General features: G+C 41.2%; 1 protein-coding gene across 1 annotated transcript; it reads right to left on the bottom strand.

The window, feature by feature from the left end:
• Window positions 1-2,950: 2,950 nt before the first annotated feature.
• Window positions 2,951-5,610, bottom strand: LOC118774469 (probable G-protein coupled receptor 83). The gene is made up of 4 exons (XM_036523812.1): window positions 5,218-5,610; window positions 4,972-5,097; window positions 4,104-4,237; window positions 2,951-3,602 (listed from the first exon to the last, which is right to left on the bottom strand). The coding sequence occupies exons 1-4, from the start codon at window positions 5,608-5,610 to the stop codon at window positions 2,951-2,953; spliced, it is 1,305 nt and encodes a 434-aa protein (XP_036379705.1).
• Window positions 5,611-11,114: the final 5,504 nt, after the last annotated feature.

Genomic DNA, 11,114 nt, shown 5'->3' with positions numbered 1-11,114 from the left:
ATTATAAGAAAAAATGTGTAATTATCCTGTGTGGTAATTATTGCCATTTAAAATACACTATATGGCCAAAAGTATGTGGACACCCCTCCTAATTATTGAGTTCAGGTGTTTCAGTCACACCGATTGTTAACAGGTGCATAAAATCAAGCACGTAGCCATGCAACCTTCATAGACAAACCTTGGAAGTAGAATGGGTCGTACTGGAGAGCTCAGTGACTTTAAACGTGACAGTGTCATAGGATGCCATCTTCGCCACAAGTCAGTTCGCAAAATTTCTGCTATTCCACTTGACAATAATAAGCGCTATTATTGTCAAGTGGAAGCATCTAGGAGCAACAACAGCTCAGCCACGAAGCAGTAGACCACTCGGGGCCACCGAGTGCTGAAGCGCGTAGCACGTAAAAACTGCCTACCCTCTGTTGAATCACTCACTACAAAGTTCCAAACTGTCTCTGGCTGCAACATCAGCACAAGAACTGTGCGTCAGGAGCTTCATGAAATGGGTTTCCATGGCCGAGCAGCTGCACACAAGCCCAACATCACTACATCACTAAGCAACGGCTGGAGTGGTGCAAAGCACACCACCACTGGACTCTGGAGCAGTGGAAACACATTCTCTGGAGTGATGAATCACACTTCACTACCTGGCAGTCTGATGAACGAATCTGGATTTAACAGATGCCAGGAGAGTGCTACCTACCGGAATACACAGTGCCTACTGTAAAGATTGGTAGAGGAGGGATAATGGCCTGGGGCTATTTTTCAGGGTTTGGGCTAGGCCCCTGAGTTTCAGTGAAGGGTAACATTAATGCTACAGCGTACAAAGACATTTTAGATAATTGTATGCTTCCAACTTTGTGGCAATAGTTTGGGGAAGGCCCTTTCCTGTTCCAGCATGACTGTGCCCCTGTGCACAAAGCAACATCCATAAAGACATGGTTAGACGAGTTGGATGTGGAGGAACTCCAGTGGCCTGCACAGAGCCCTGACCTCAACCCCACTGAACACCTTTGGGATGAATTAGAATGCTGATTGCCAGGTCTTCTCGTCCAACATCAGTGCCTGACCTCACAATGGGCACAAATTCCCACAGAAACACTCCAAAATCTTGTGGAAAGCCTTCCCAGAAGAGTGGAGGCTGTTATGTCTGCAAAGGCAAGGGGGGGGGGGGGGGGGGCAACTCCATATTAATGTCCAATAAGCTCATATAGGTGTGATGGTCAGGTGTTAACACTCTTTGCACATAAAGGTGTAGAGCATTCCACAGAATTCAATACCTTTGCTGCAAGAATTAAACATACATCACCTCTGCTTGACGCTGCTTGCGGCTCTTTTCTTCAGTGTCTGCGCTTTATACCTGATAGTAATGTCACAGTAGGTAAAGTTGATATTTCATTGATTGGTTGATATTCTGATCATATTTTTTAAGATTTTCTCCTGTCATTGTATCAGTTTGACCAACCAGTGTGAGTGGAGGAAAAAAAATTCCCAAACATGCATGATTTTGTGTTTACACCACACTAAGGAGAGACAAAGACCAATCTCGAATAAACACTCAATCATGTGCAGGATATTTTTACCATGAACATAGAAATTTGGTACACTAGGTGAGCTGAGAGAATAGTTTACAAAGAATGAATTAAGTAGAGGGACATTCATGAATCTTTAATGAGGATTAAACCAGATGCACAATTGGTTTCGTGTTGATATCTGCAAACTGAAGAGCTTTTGCAAATGAATACAGAAATAAAACATGAAATGAACAGGAGAGAAAGTGCAGAATAAGTTTTAGTTTATTTCCCTATATCAAGGGAAATATATATATATCTGAGTACATTTTGAGACAGCATAATTTTACAGTATAGATAATATAGCAAGAATTGAAAATATTCTGACTTCCTAACATCAAAATGAGCTAAAATGATCAGCATGCACCATTTCCACTTTACAGAGCATGTGCTGAGGTCACTACTGATACAGTTGTGTTAATTTCCTGCAGATATGATGTATATTGTATTGTACCCTAATGTCAATGTTACAGAACAGCACATCACCATGATTTACCAGGAGCAACATCACAGGATTTATAATCACAGGGACAAAAACAAGTAGCCACTTGACCCCTCACTGAATGTTTAAATGCTACATCATTTGTGCGGCCCTTAGCCATTTTATTTTTGATTGCAATCACCTCTGAAATATTCTTATGTTAAATTACACCTTCAATTTCCTACCTACACCCACACTCACACACATGCGCGTGTACACACACACAAGCACACACACACACCCACACACACAAACATACAAGGTGAGTCTGATCATACTTTTAGTTATTCCAAATCTACTATACCAGAAAAATGATGAATACATGCGCCCAGCATAGTAGCCTAGCCTGTAACTTCCTCCAATATTCTGGTTTTATGTTTTAAACCAATTAATTGGGTATTTCTTTATATAAATGCTATTAACACAGATGATCTTAAACTTCAACATCATTCTATGAATACCTTTCAAAGCTGAAGATCTTCTCACTTTACTTGGATTACTCAACTGTTAGTTCCAAAAGTTGCTTTTTTTCCAATCTGAGACATCCTCCCTGGAGACTGTAACTGAATATAAACCCTTGCTGTGGACTGTACTGAAAAAAGACAGCTCCTTCTCTTTGTGTTCATAAATGTGAGAGCCTCTTACTGTGGATTGTACTGAAATAACTAGAACCTCTTCTTATGTAGTCCTCATAAAACATGAAATCTTTTCCAGTGCTGTTGCAATTTTATTCAAACAAAATGTATTCCACAGGGATTTAGATACATATCTGCATAACAATGCATAACAATGCAACAACAATGCTCATAAACCACACCATAAATCAAACAACAGTCCATTTAAATATTGCCAAATGTTTGTGGCCTGTGGAGTGGAGTCAGTTTAGGTACCCATCCATCGATCAGCTGACGGCCACGATGGGCTCTACACAGAGAATATCAGTCTTTCCTGACTGGGTGTCACAGGCAGAGGTCAGGACATGCCGGCTCTCCTTAACACATGAGGTTTGCAGCAGAGTGTGACTCTCAGGCCAGGCTACCCGCCGGCTGAGGCAATGAGCACTGGAGGGACGTGGTAGCGGAACGGTCACAGCACCGGAGCGCGTCTTCCTGAAAATGCCCACAAGGCACTTGAACTCGGAGCGGAAGTTGCTGTTGAGCCAGCAGTAGATGAACGGGTTGTAGCACGTGCTGCTCATGGCGAACCAGTGAAAACTGAAGTAGAGGGCGTTGTTGCTGCGGATGGCTTGGCTTGACAGCAACACCACGTAGCAGTTGAGGGGGAACCAGCACACAGCGAACACCGCCACCACTGCCATCAGCATCTTCAGCGTCTTCCTCCGCTTCCTGCGCTGTGCCAAGTACTGCTCTGTGGTGACGTCGCCGATGGCGTTCCTCTGCCACAGCCGCCTGGCAACCGTGGTGTAAGCCACTGTGATGATGAGAAGCGGCAGCATGTAAAGCAGGATGAAGGTCGCCAGATCGATGTACTTCCAATAGAGATTGGAGGGCTCGGGAAAGTCAGGGACACACAGGCTGCGTAGCACATCCTTGCTGTGTGTGTGCGTGCGTGCGTGCGTGCGTGCGTGCGTGCGTGCGTGCGTGAGTTCATATGTGCATGTGTGCATGCGTGCATGAGTGTGTGAGTGTTTGCATGCATGCATGCAACCATGCATGTATATGTGTGGCAAGGGGGCAGAGAGAGAAAGAGAGAGAGAGAAAGAGAGAGAGACAACTCATTTGTATTCATGCTATACAATATGACAGTAACAGGAACTGAAATCCTTTATTTGCTTAAGCAAATTGGAGTTTCCATCTAATTTGCTTTGATATATTTTTTTTTAATTCATTTCTGCCTAAATGAAAACAAAGTCATATCAGAATTAACTCTTGTGCAGACTGATTCTTTGTTAATCTCAGAGACGTTTAAATATTCTGAGCACATTTAGTCAATCCTACATTTCTCTCCTACATTTCATACGTAGAGCACACAGAATTAGATTAATTAACCCATCATTGCCACGTGAAGCCTGGTGGAGACGGTGGCGAACCGACCTGTACACGAACGTGAAGAGCTTCTGATAGATGGCGTGCGGAAGAGAGAAACAGCTGGCCATCAGCCAGATGACCACGACGTAGATGATTCCCTGTGTTGTTGACATCCTGGGCTTTAGAGGATGTAAAATGACCTGCAGAGAAAAAATATAGAACGTCATGTACCATAAAACTATGAACTGTCATAGCTTTCTCACACTGTACTATAGGTTACATACTATATATGCACTGCATTGATCTGTAAGATCAGGGTCTCCATCTATTATACCATTATTGTTGTCATTATAATATTGCCATCATTATTATTATGATATAATATATGTATCAGGACCATTATTCACGTTGTCAATAACATTTTTAATCCACTTCAGCAGCCTTGTGGCTCACGCGGTTTGTTCCCATCGCTCACTCTTGAAATTGGTTTCAGAACCAATGCACTGGGGATCGTTTACTCAAGTCTACTCTCACAAAGTGCTCTTGTTGGAAATAATCCCTTTAAATGCATTTAAATGAACGCCTCATTCTAACGGCTTAAAATGTTTAGAATAACATATTAAAATACTTGGTTAGAAAGACCACCGATTCAATCTCTCAGGTAACATTGTCTAGAGAACAGAAAAAGCTAAACAAACAACACGCCTTGATAAAACAGACCCAACGTTTCATTCCTCCAGCCATTAGGCACATTATAAGCTGTGTCAGTTTGATACTATTTATGTGTCATGGTAGCTAAATACTGACAACATTCAGTAGGCAAGCAATTAAAATGAGTACTTACTGAGCACAGGGAGTACTAGTGAATACATTTATAAGTGCAAAGAACAGAATGCAATAAATTTATTTTTAAATGGCTGGCGACGGCATTCACCTGGCGTCTGTCCAGCGCAATTGCCGTAAGTGTGAGCGTTGAGACATGCAAAGAGCAATACTGAGCAAATCTACTGATGTGGCACATGCCTTTCCCGAACACCCAGGTGCTGTTGACAAAGCGAACCTGCGAACGGAGAGAAATGAGAAAGCAAAAATTGTGTTTTAAATGCCGTTTTACAACATTCAAGTCGAATGGATGGTACATTTCTGCATGTGTAAAGCGCCAGTGGGCGTCTGCCAATACCAGAGTGAAGGGAGTATTAAGCAGCGTTATAAGGATGTCAGCTACGGCCAAGTTCGCGATGAACAAACTTGTGGCGGAGTGCATCCTTTTATTTTTTACCACAACTTGGCAAACGAGGATATTTCCGAAAAGGGATATAACAATGATGATCGAATATGCAACGATCAGCAAAGCTTTTATAGTCGCGTTCTGCGATTCTGTCCCGTACTTCTTCTTTCCAATCAGAATCTGCCAGTCTGCTAGTGTACTGTCATCCAGAGTATAGGAAGTTGATCTGTTTGATGCAGTTTCAAAAATCCTTTCAAAGAACGAGTCATTGTACATTCGAGCCTCCGACACCTTCACATTGTTCACTAGGTATGTCAAAATTAGCCAAACGATGGAGCTTGCCATTTCTTCAGCCATCAAGGTTTGTGGTATTGTTGATGTGTTTGCAGTATGAGTGGTAATAGTAACAGCAGCAGTTGTTGTTGTAGTGGTATTAGTAGTAGTAGTAGTTGTTGTTGGTGGTGTTAAATTTGATGGAGCAGCTCCAAGTTGACAAGGTTGGCTGCTCGATATCCCTGCGGTTTGAAAGAGTTACAGAATTTGCACGGAATACAAACCGCAGCTGCAGCTGTTGCGGTACCTGTCACCCAGCGCCAGCTCACCCAAGAGCCTCTCTCCTTTTGAAACCGAGAGATCCCCGCCCCTCATCGATTTATTGCATCGCTGTTTTGTGCATAATATCTTATCCATGACGTTGCATTGCCTGCCACAGGTGGGCTGTACCAAACTGACTTACAACATTCTGATGATCACCAATTCAGTCAGTGTATCATTCCACACCTGCATTGTGTATTATGTTCCGACTCGATGTAAACTTCTGGAAACGTTACTCTTGTAACTACCAAAAGTACACCATTCGAATTTGCATTTGTAATTTGATATTTCCAACTCATTACATGTAAAGCAAGAAAACCGCAGCCCACGGATAAGATGCCTATGGGAAGGAATAGGTGCTGGTACAATCATTAATGAGTTATTGCTGCATCTGCAGTTGATGGTGATCACTAATTAAACAGCGAAAACTTTTAACAGGTGTCCCGATGGCACACCACCTATCTATGAATGAACCCTATGCAGCAAATATCGCCGGTGTACATGTCTTACATTAATTAAAGAATTATTTACAGAACGATGCGATACGATGCTTGACTATCGAAGGTCATGGGCTTAAATTAATTTAGGATGCAACTCGAGCTAGGATTTCAGTTTTTGCCATTTTTGCCTAACCTGAAAGGATGCAATCAGGCAGTTACGAATGCCGGAGTGTTGTGTCACCTGCTGGTTCTAAATCACATCATAATAACTTCAGTGTGTAACGAGGTCGTGTTACTGCGAAGAACGTTCTTTGTTCATTCACGTATGGGAAGCAGTGCCATTAAGAAAAGTTGTAAAACTCGATACTGTATATCGTTCTATATCAGCCATTCTTAGGTTCTCACGACGAACTCAGAAATAAAGCTTTACATTTTAATGAAGGAGCTGTATTCAGAAGATGAGTCACTGGAGGAGCCGGTGTGTGTGTGGTTGTGTGTGTGTGTGTGTGTGTGTGTGTGTGTGTGTGTGTGTGTGTGTGTGTGTGTGTAGCAGGGTGTTAAAGAGAGTGGGATTGGAGAATATAGAGGAGTGCGGGCATAGAGGATGGTAGTATGTGTGGATCTCAGTATTTCCAAACACATTATAGGTAGACAAGAGCCATTCTTCTCATATTTCGATATGATTCTCTTCCAGCAAGGATTTGTGATTCAACAAAAATTTTCAGATGTTGATTCATTTGCATTGATACCATCATCACCTCTGTGATTTTGTTACTAATTACTATTTACCAATAGTCCATGATTTTAAATTGTGTACAAAAAATGACAATCTATGTTTCTCATTTTGGAATATAATATATTGCATTGACACGTACTGAAGGTACTGAGAGGTCATATCTCATTTATTTGTATACTGTTCATAAATATATTTCAGAAACAAATTCCAGTCTCTAACAGGTGAATATGCAGAGAGTTTTTGTTTCATTTGCCTCACTTCACATCTTATTTTGAAAACAGTACTTTTCATTACCAAGAAAACTAAAATTAAACCTTATCACGCTGCTTTCTTTTCTGCTTTTCACAATACACGAAAATGAATGTAAATTTATTTCCTTCTGCAGCTGGAATGGAAAGATAAGTTTACTGACTCTCATGCTTCTGAATGGCAACAGTCACACAGACATTACCCTTTCCAATCTGTTAATTCATCTATTCACAGCTGCCAAATGAGATTACCGACAGCCAAATCTCATGCAGCCTTCACTTGCCAACATGTGGTAAGACCCCTGTAGTTAGAAATGTACAACCTCCATAGAGCCTATACAGGTAAAACTATGGTCTGTACAAGTTATGGACATTTTGCATAGTTACATAGAGTATACTCTGGCAATGGTAAAATTGTGAACATGTTGCCAACAGTACAGAGTAGGTTAAACTGTTGACAACACATACAATTTTGAGCATGCTGACAATAGGTTACAGTGTAGCCTATACAGGTAAAATTATGAACATGTTATATGCATAATGAGTGTTGTGATATATAGTTTAACTATGAACAAGGTTCACATTCAGTCTGGCAAAACTCAACATAAAAATCTCAACTATTTCATCATTTTTTTCTTTACCAAGCTTTTATACACCAGCTCTAGTGTACCAAAAAACATGACAACCATGTGACCATGGTTGCAAAAACCTGTGTAGTAGTTCAAGACAACACAAATAATTCAGAATTTTAATCAGCACAAACATTGTTCTCAAAAAGCCTACTCCAGATCAACACAGAATTTTGGATGGGGATTTTCATTCAAAGTAATTTTAAATTCAGGAGTAAACCTAATCTGGGTCTGGAAAACCATCCCAGTACTTACTAGAGAGTAACAATACACATAATTGGTCAATTTTATGCAGCAGCGCTCATGAATCAATCACTGTCTAAGTGCATGTAGTAACCAGATACTATAATGGCAATTTCTTTTATGAATATCAATAAAGCTAAGGGACACATTGTCTTACCAGAAGTTCTTTCACCAGGCTCTCTTTGACAGGTAGATTTGCAGGGAGGCAAGCACCCTCCTCTGAGTATGCACCACCCCTAGCATCTGATCCTGGATCATCAGTTTTCCCAGCCATAATCCTTATCTAAATCATGTCGTGATAAAGTGGTTGCTGAGAGTTTGAGTCAGAATCCATTGACCCTTAGGGTCTCAAATGATGGGGAGGATGGGCAAGGGCAGGAATGTGATGCCACAGAGACCATGGTGACAATGGATGAAAGGAAATTGGTGTAAAACAGGCAACTGTCCATAAAATGAAAGACTTATCAGGAAATCAGCCAATCATTGGATAATTGGCTCAGCAACCCCTGGCTGGCTCCTTTTCCACTGGTTCAGTAGTAATTCTCAGGAGAAGAATTGATGAGTAAATCATTAAGGTGCAAATCAAAGGCACATCTTGACCTACAGATACACAGGGTTGCCTGGAGACTGAGTTGTTTCTGTAATTATAAGGTTTTACTTTGGATATGCTGTGTGCAAGTTCAGATGAAGTGGTGCCTTAATGGACAGAGAATAGTGGGAAATCAGCAAAGGTGGTCTAAGTACAACCACCACTGCTTCCCTCTCTGCTCTGTGAGCCTCCCAAAATCATGGCCATTGCTTCACTGTTGCACTTTGTAAAGTGATTCATTGAAATGTTCTCAACAGCTGCTGAGGCAGCCACACGTCAGATCAGTACAGTAATGAAATGACAGAAAAAGAGAAAGACAAGTTCATCTTATGGAGTGGTTGCAAAGTGGGAACAGGGAAGCCCACATAATAAGATCTATTTTAATGTGTGGAATAAAAGTATGAGCAAGGCCCACTAACTTTTCTTAAAAAGTTGGCTGTGGTGCATGTGGAGAGAAGAGCGAGAGGAAAAAAGTAGCACTTAAAAAGAAGGGTTATACTTAAATGCATTATGACTCAGCACCCCTTGCACTGTGTCTGCCTTTAAAGTATATGCTGAATAGTGCACCACAGGGACTAACTGCACTCATTCTTTCTTGCACTTTAGAAGCAGCATGCTATGCAAGATGCCTAACAAGACAATTGGAATAAAATAAACAGGGGGGTGTCTCTAATACTGGCCCTGAGGTGGTAGGTGGCCATGAAATACAACAACCCCGAATCACCTCCAACAGTTGACGGTTGGAAGTAAAGAGGATTGGTTCAATACTGATTCTTCTGATTGGAGTGTGAAAACAAGTTTTTTTTTTTTTTTGCTTTTTCCCTTTTAACCCCACATTTGCAAACTGTACACTAGTCTCATCTCACCACAACACCCTCTACACTAATGCAGGAGCGCTGAGAGGAGAATACACTCACCTGCAGCCAATGACTATTTTTAATGCTATAAGTTGCACCACACACTATATTTGCGTGATTGCTCATTGGAGGACATGCTTTACTCCACCAGTGTCATCCATGCAATCCACAAGTGGCTGACAAACTGCATTATGTCACTGTGCTGTCCATGTAAAGCTTCTGGTCAATAAGATCTGGAGAATTTAACCCTGAGATATCTGGGTTGGTCTTCCAAAAGCACATTGAGTGCACATCATGGCACTGAATAATATGTTATCAACAAGTCCAACCAAGCACTTCCTCTGGGTTTTGTAAACAGCTCCAAGTCACCTGATTTATTTTGTAGGGCCCTATCCTGCATCCTACAAAATGATGTAAAATGAACACACTAGTACTGAGTATTTGTAAGAATAAGTTCTATGATACATGGTACTAATACTATATCATTACTCTAAGAACACATCATCACAGGATCCTCATTTTTTTTTTTTACTCTATGGGAGGCTTGACGCAGGTAGTCCAGGCCTCTCTGTCCTGTTTTCTCCCACTTACTAGAGGATATAGCCTACTTTTCCTGCATGCAAATGCATCAGAGGACACCATTCATCACCTATGAGAGTGCAGACATTGTCACATGAGACAAATTTAATATTCAGGTGTTGACTCCAGAAACAGGCTTGCACAAAGAGGGGAAAAAGCATTGTAAGAAGAATACGCTCATCCTGTGAGAATTGTAGAGGCTGCGTTTTATTCTTCTTATTCTTACTGAACTGTAAAAGGATGCAAATGACTAATAATCATATGGATGCCATTGTTCAAGGTGGTCTTTTTCATTCTATGAAAATAAAATTCCTCAAAGCACACGCGTTTCATTCTTTCATACACTTAAATAATGGAGAGGCTCCAAAACTGCCTTGAAGTGAACTTGCACTGTTGGGATTTAGAATTACGTAAATGTAAATGTTGACTGGCATGACTGGACACAGCAATCCAACATTTTCTCCAAACAATGAGTAGCAAAATCTTAGCAGGTACCAAATGGTCATATATGAACAGGGAGGAACAGCATGCAGACTGTGTAGTCCTGTAATTGCCTGATCTGACTAGTCTATGTTATGCATGTCTGTCATGTATAAATTCTCAGCACAAAAAAAAAAAAAAAAAAAAAAAAACCAGAGCAAAATGGATAATGTGTTAGGGCATAAAGATGTGAGGCAGCGATGGTGGAGAGGAAGGTGCACAAACAAGCAGGAGAGGAGAGACACAGAGAGGTTGCCATGGCAGGGAGCTTTTGTTCTAAACGTGAACTGGACCGGGGAGCCAGTGCTATGGAATCAGCAATTCTAATGGGGACCTGAGCCAGAGGACACAATCCAGTGACCTTCAGCCTCTTAATACACATCTTATTATTTCAGTTTTTCCTTCTTCTGTTTTCCATTGGCCGGGGCAGCAACCAGTAATTGTAATTATATTT

Source organism: Megalops cyprinoides, chromosome 3 (genome assembly GCF_013368585.1).
Source record: "Megalops cyprinoides isolate fMegCyp1 chromosome 3, fMegCyp1.pri, whole genome shotgun sequence".
Taxonomy (NCBI): Eukaryota; Metazoa; Chordata; class Actinopteri; order Elopiformes; family Megalopidae; genus Megalops; species Megalops cyprinoides.
Note: the sequence above shows the minus strand (reverse complement) of the source record. Positions and strands in the feature narration are given on the sequence as shown.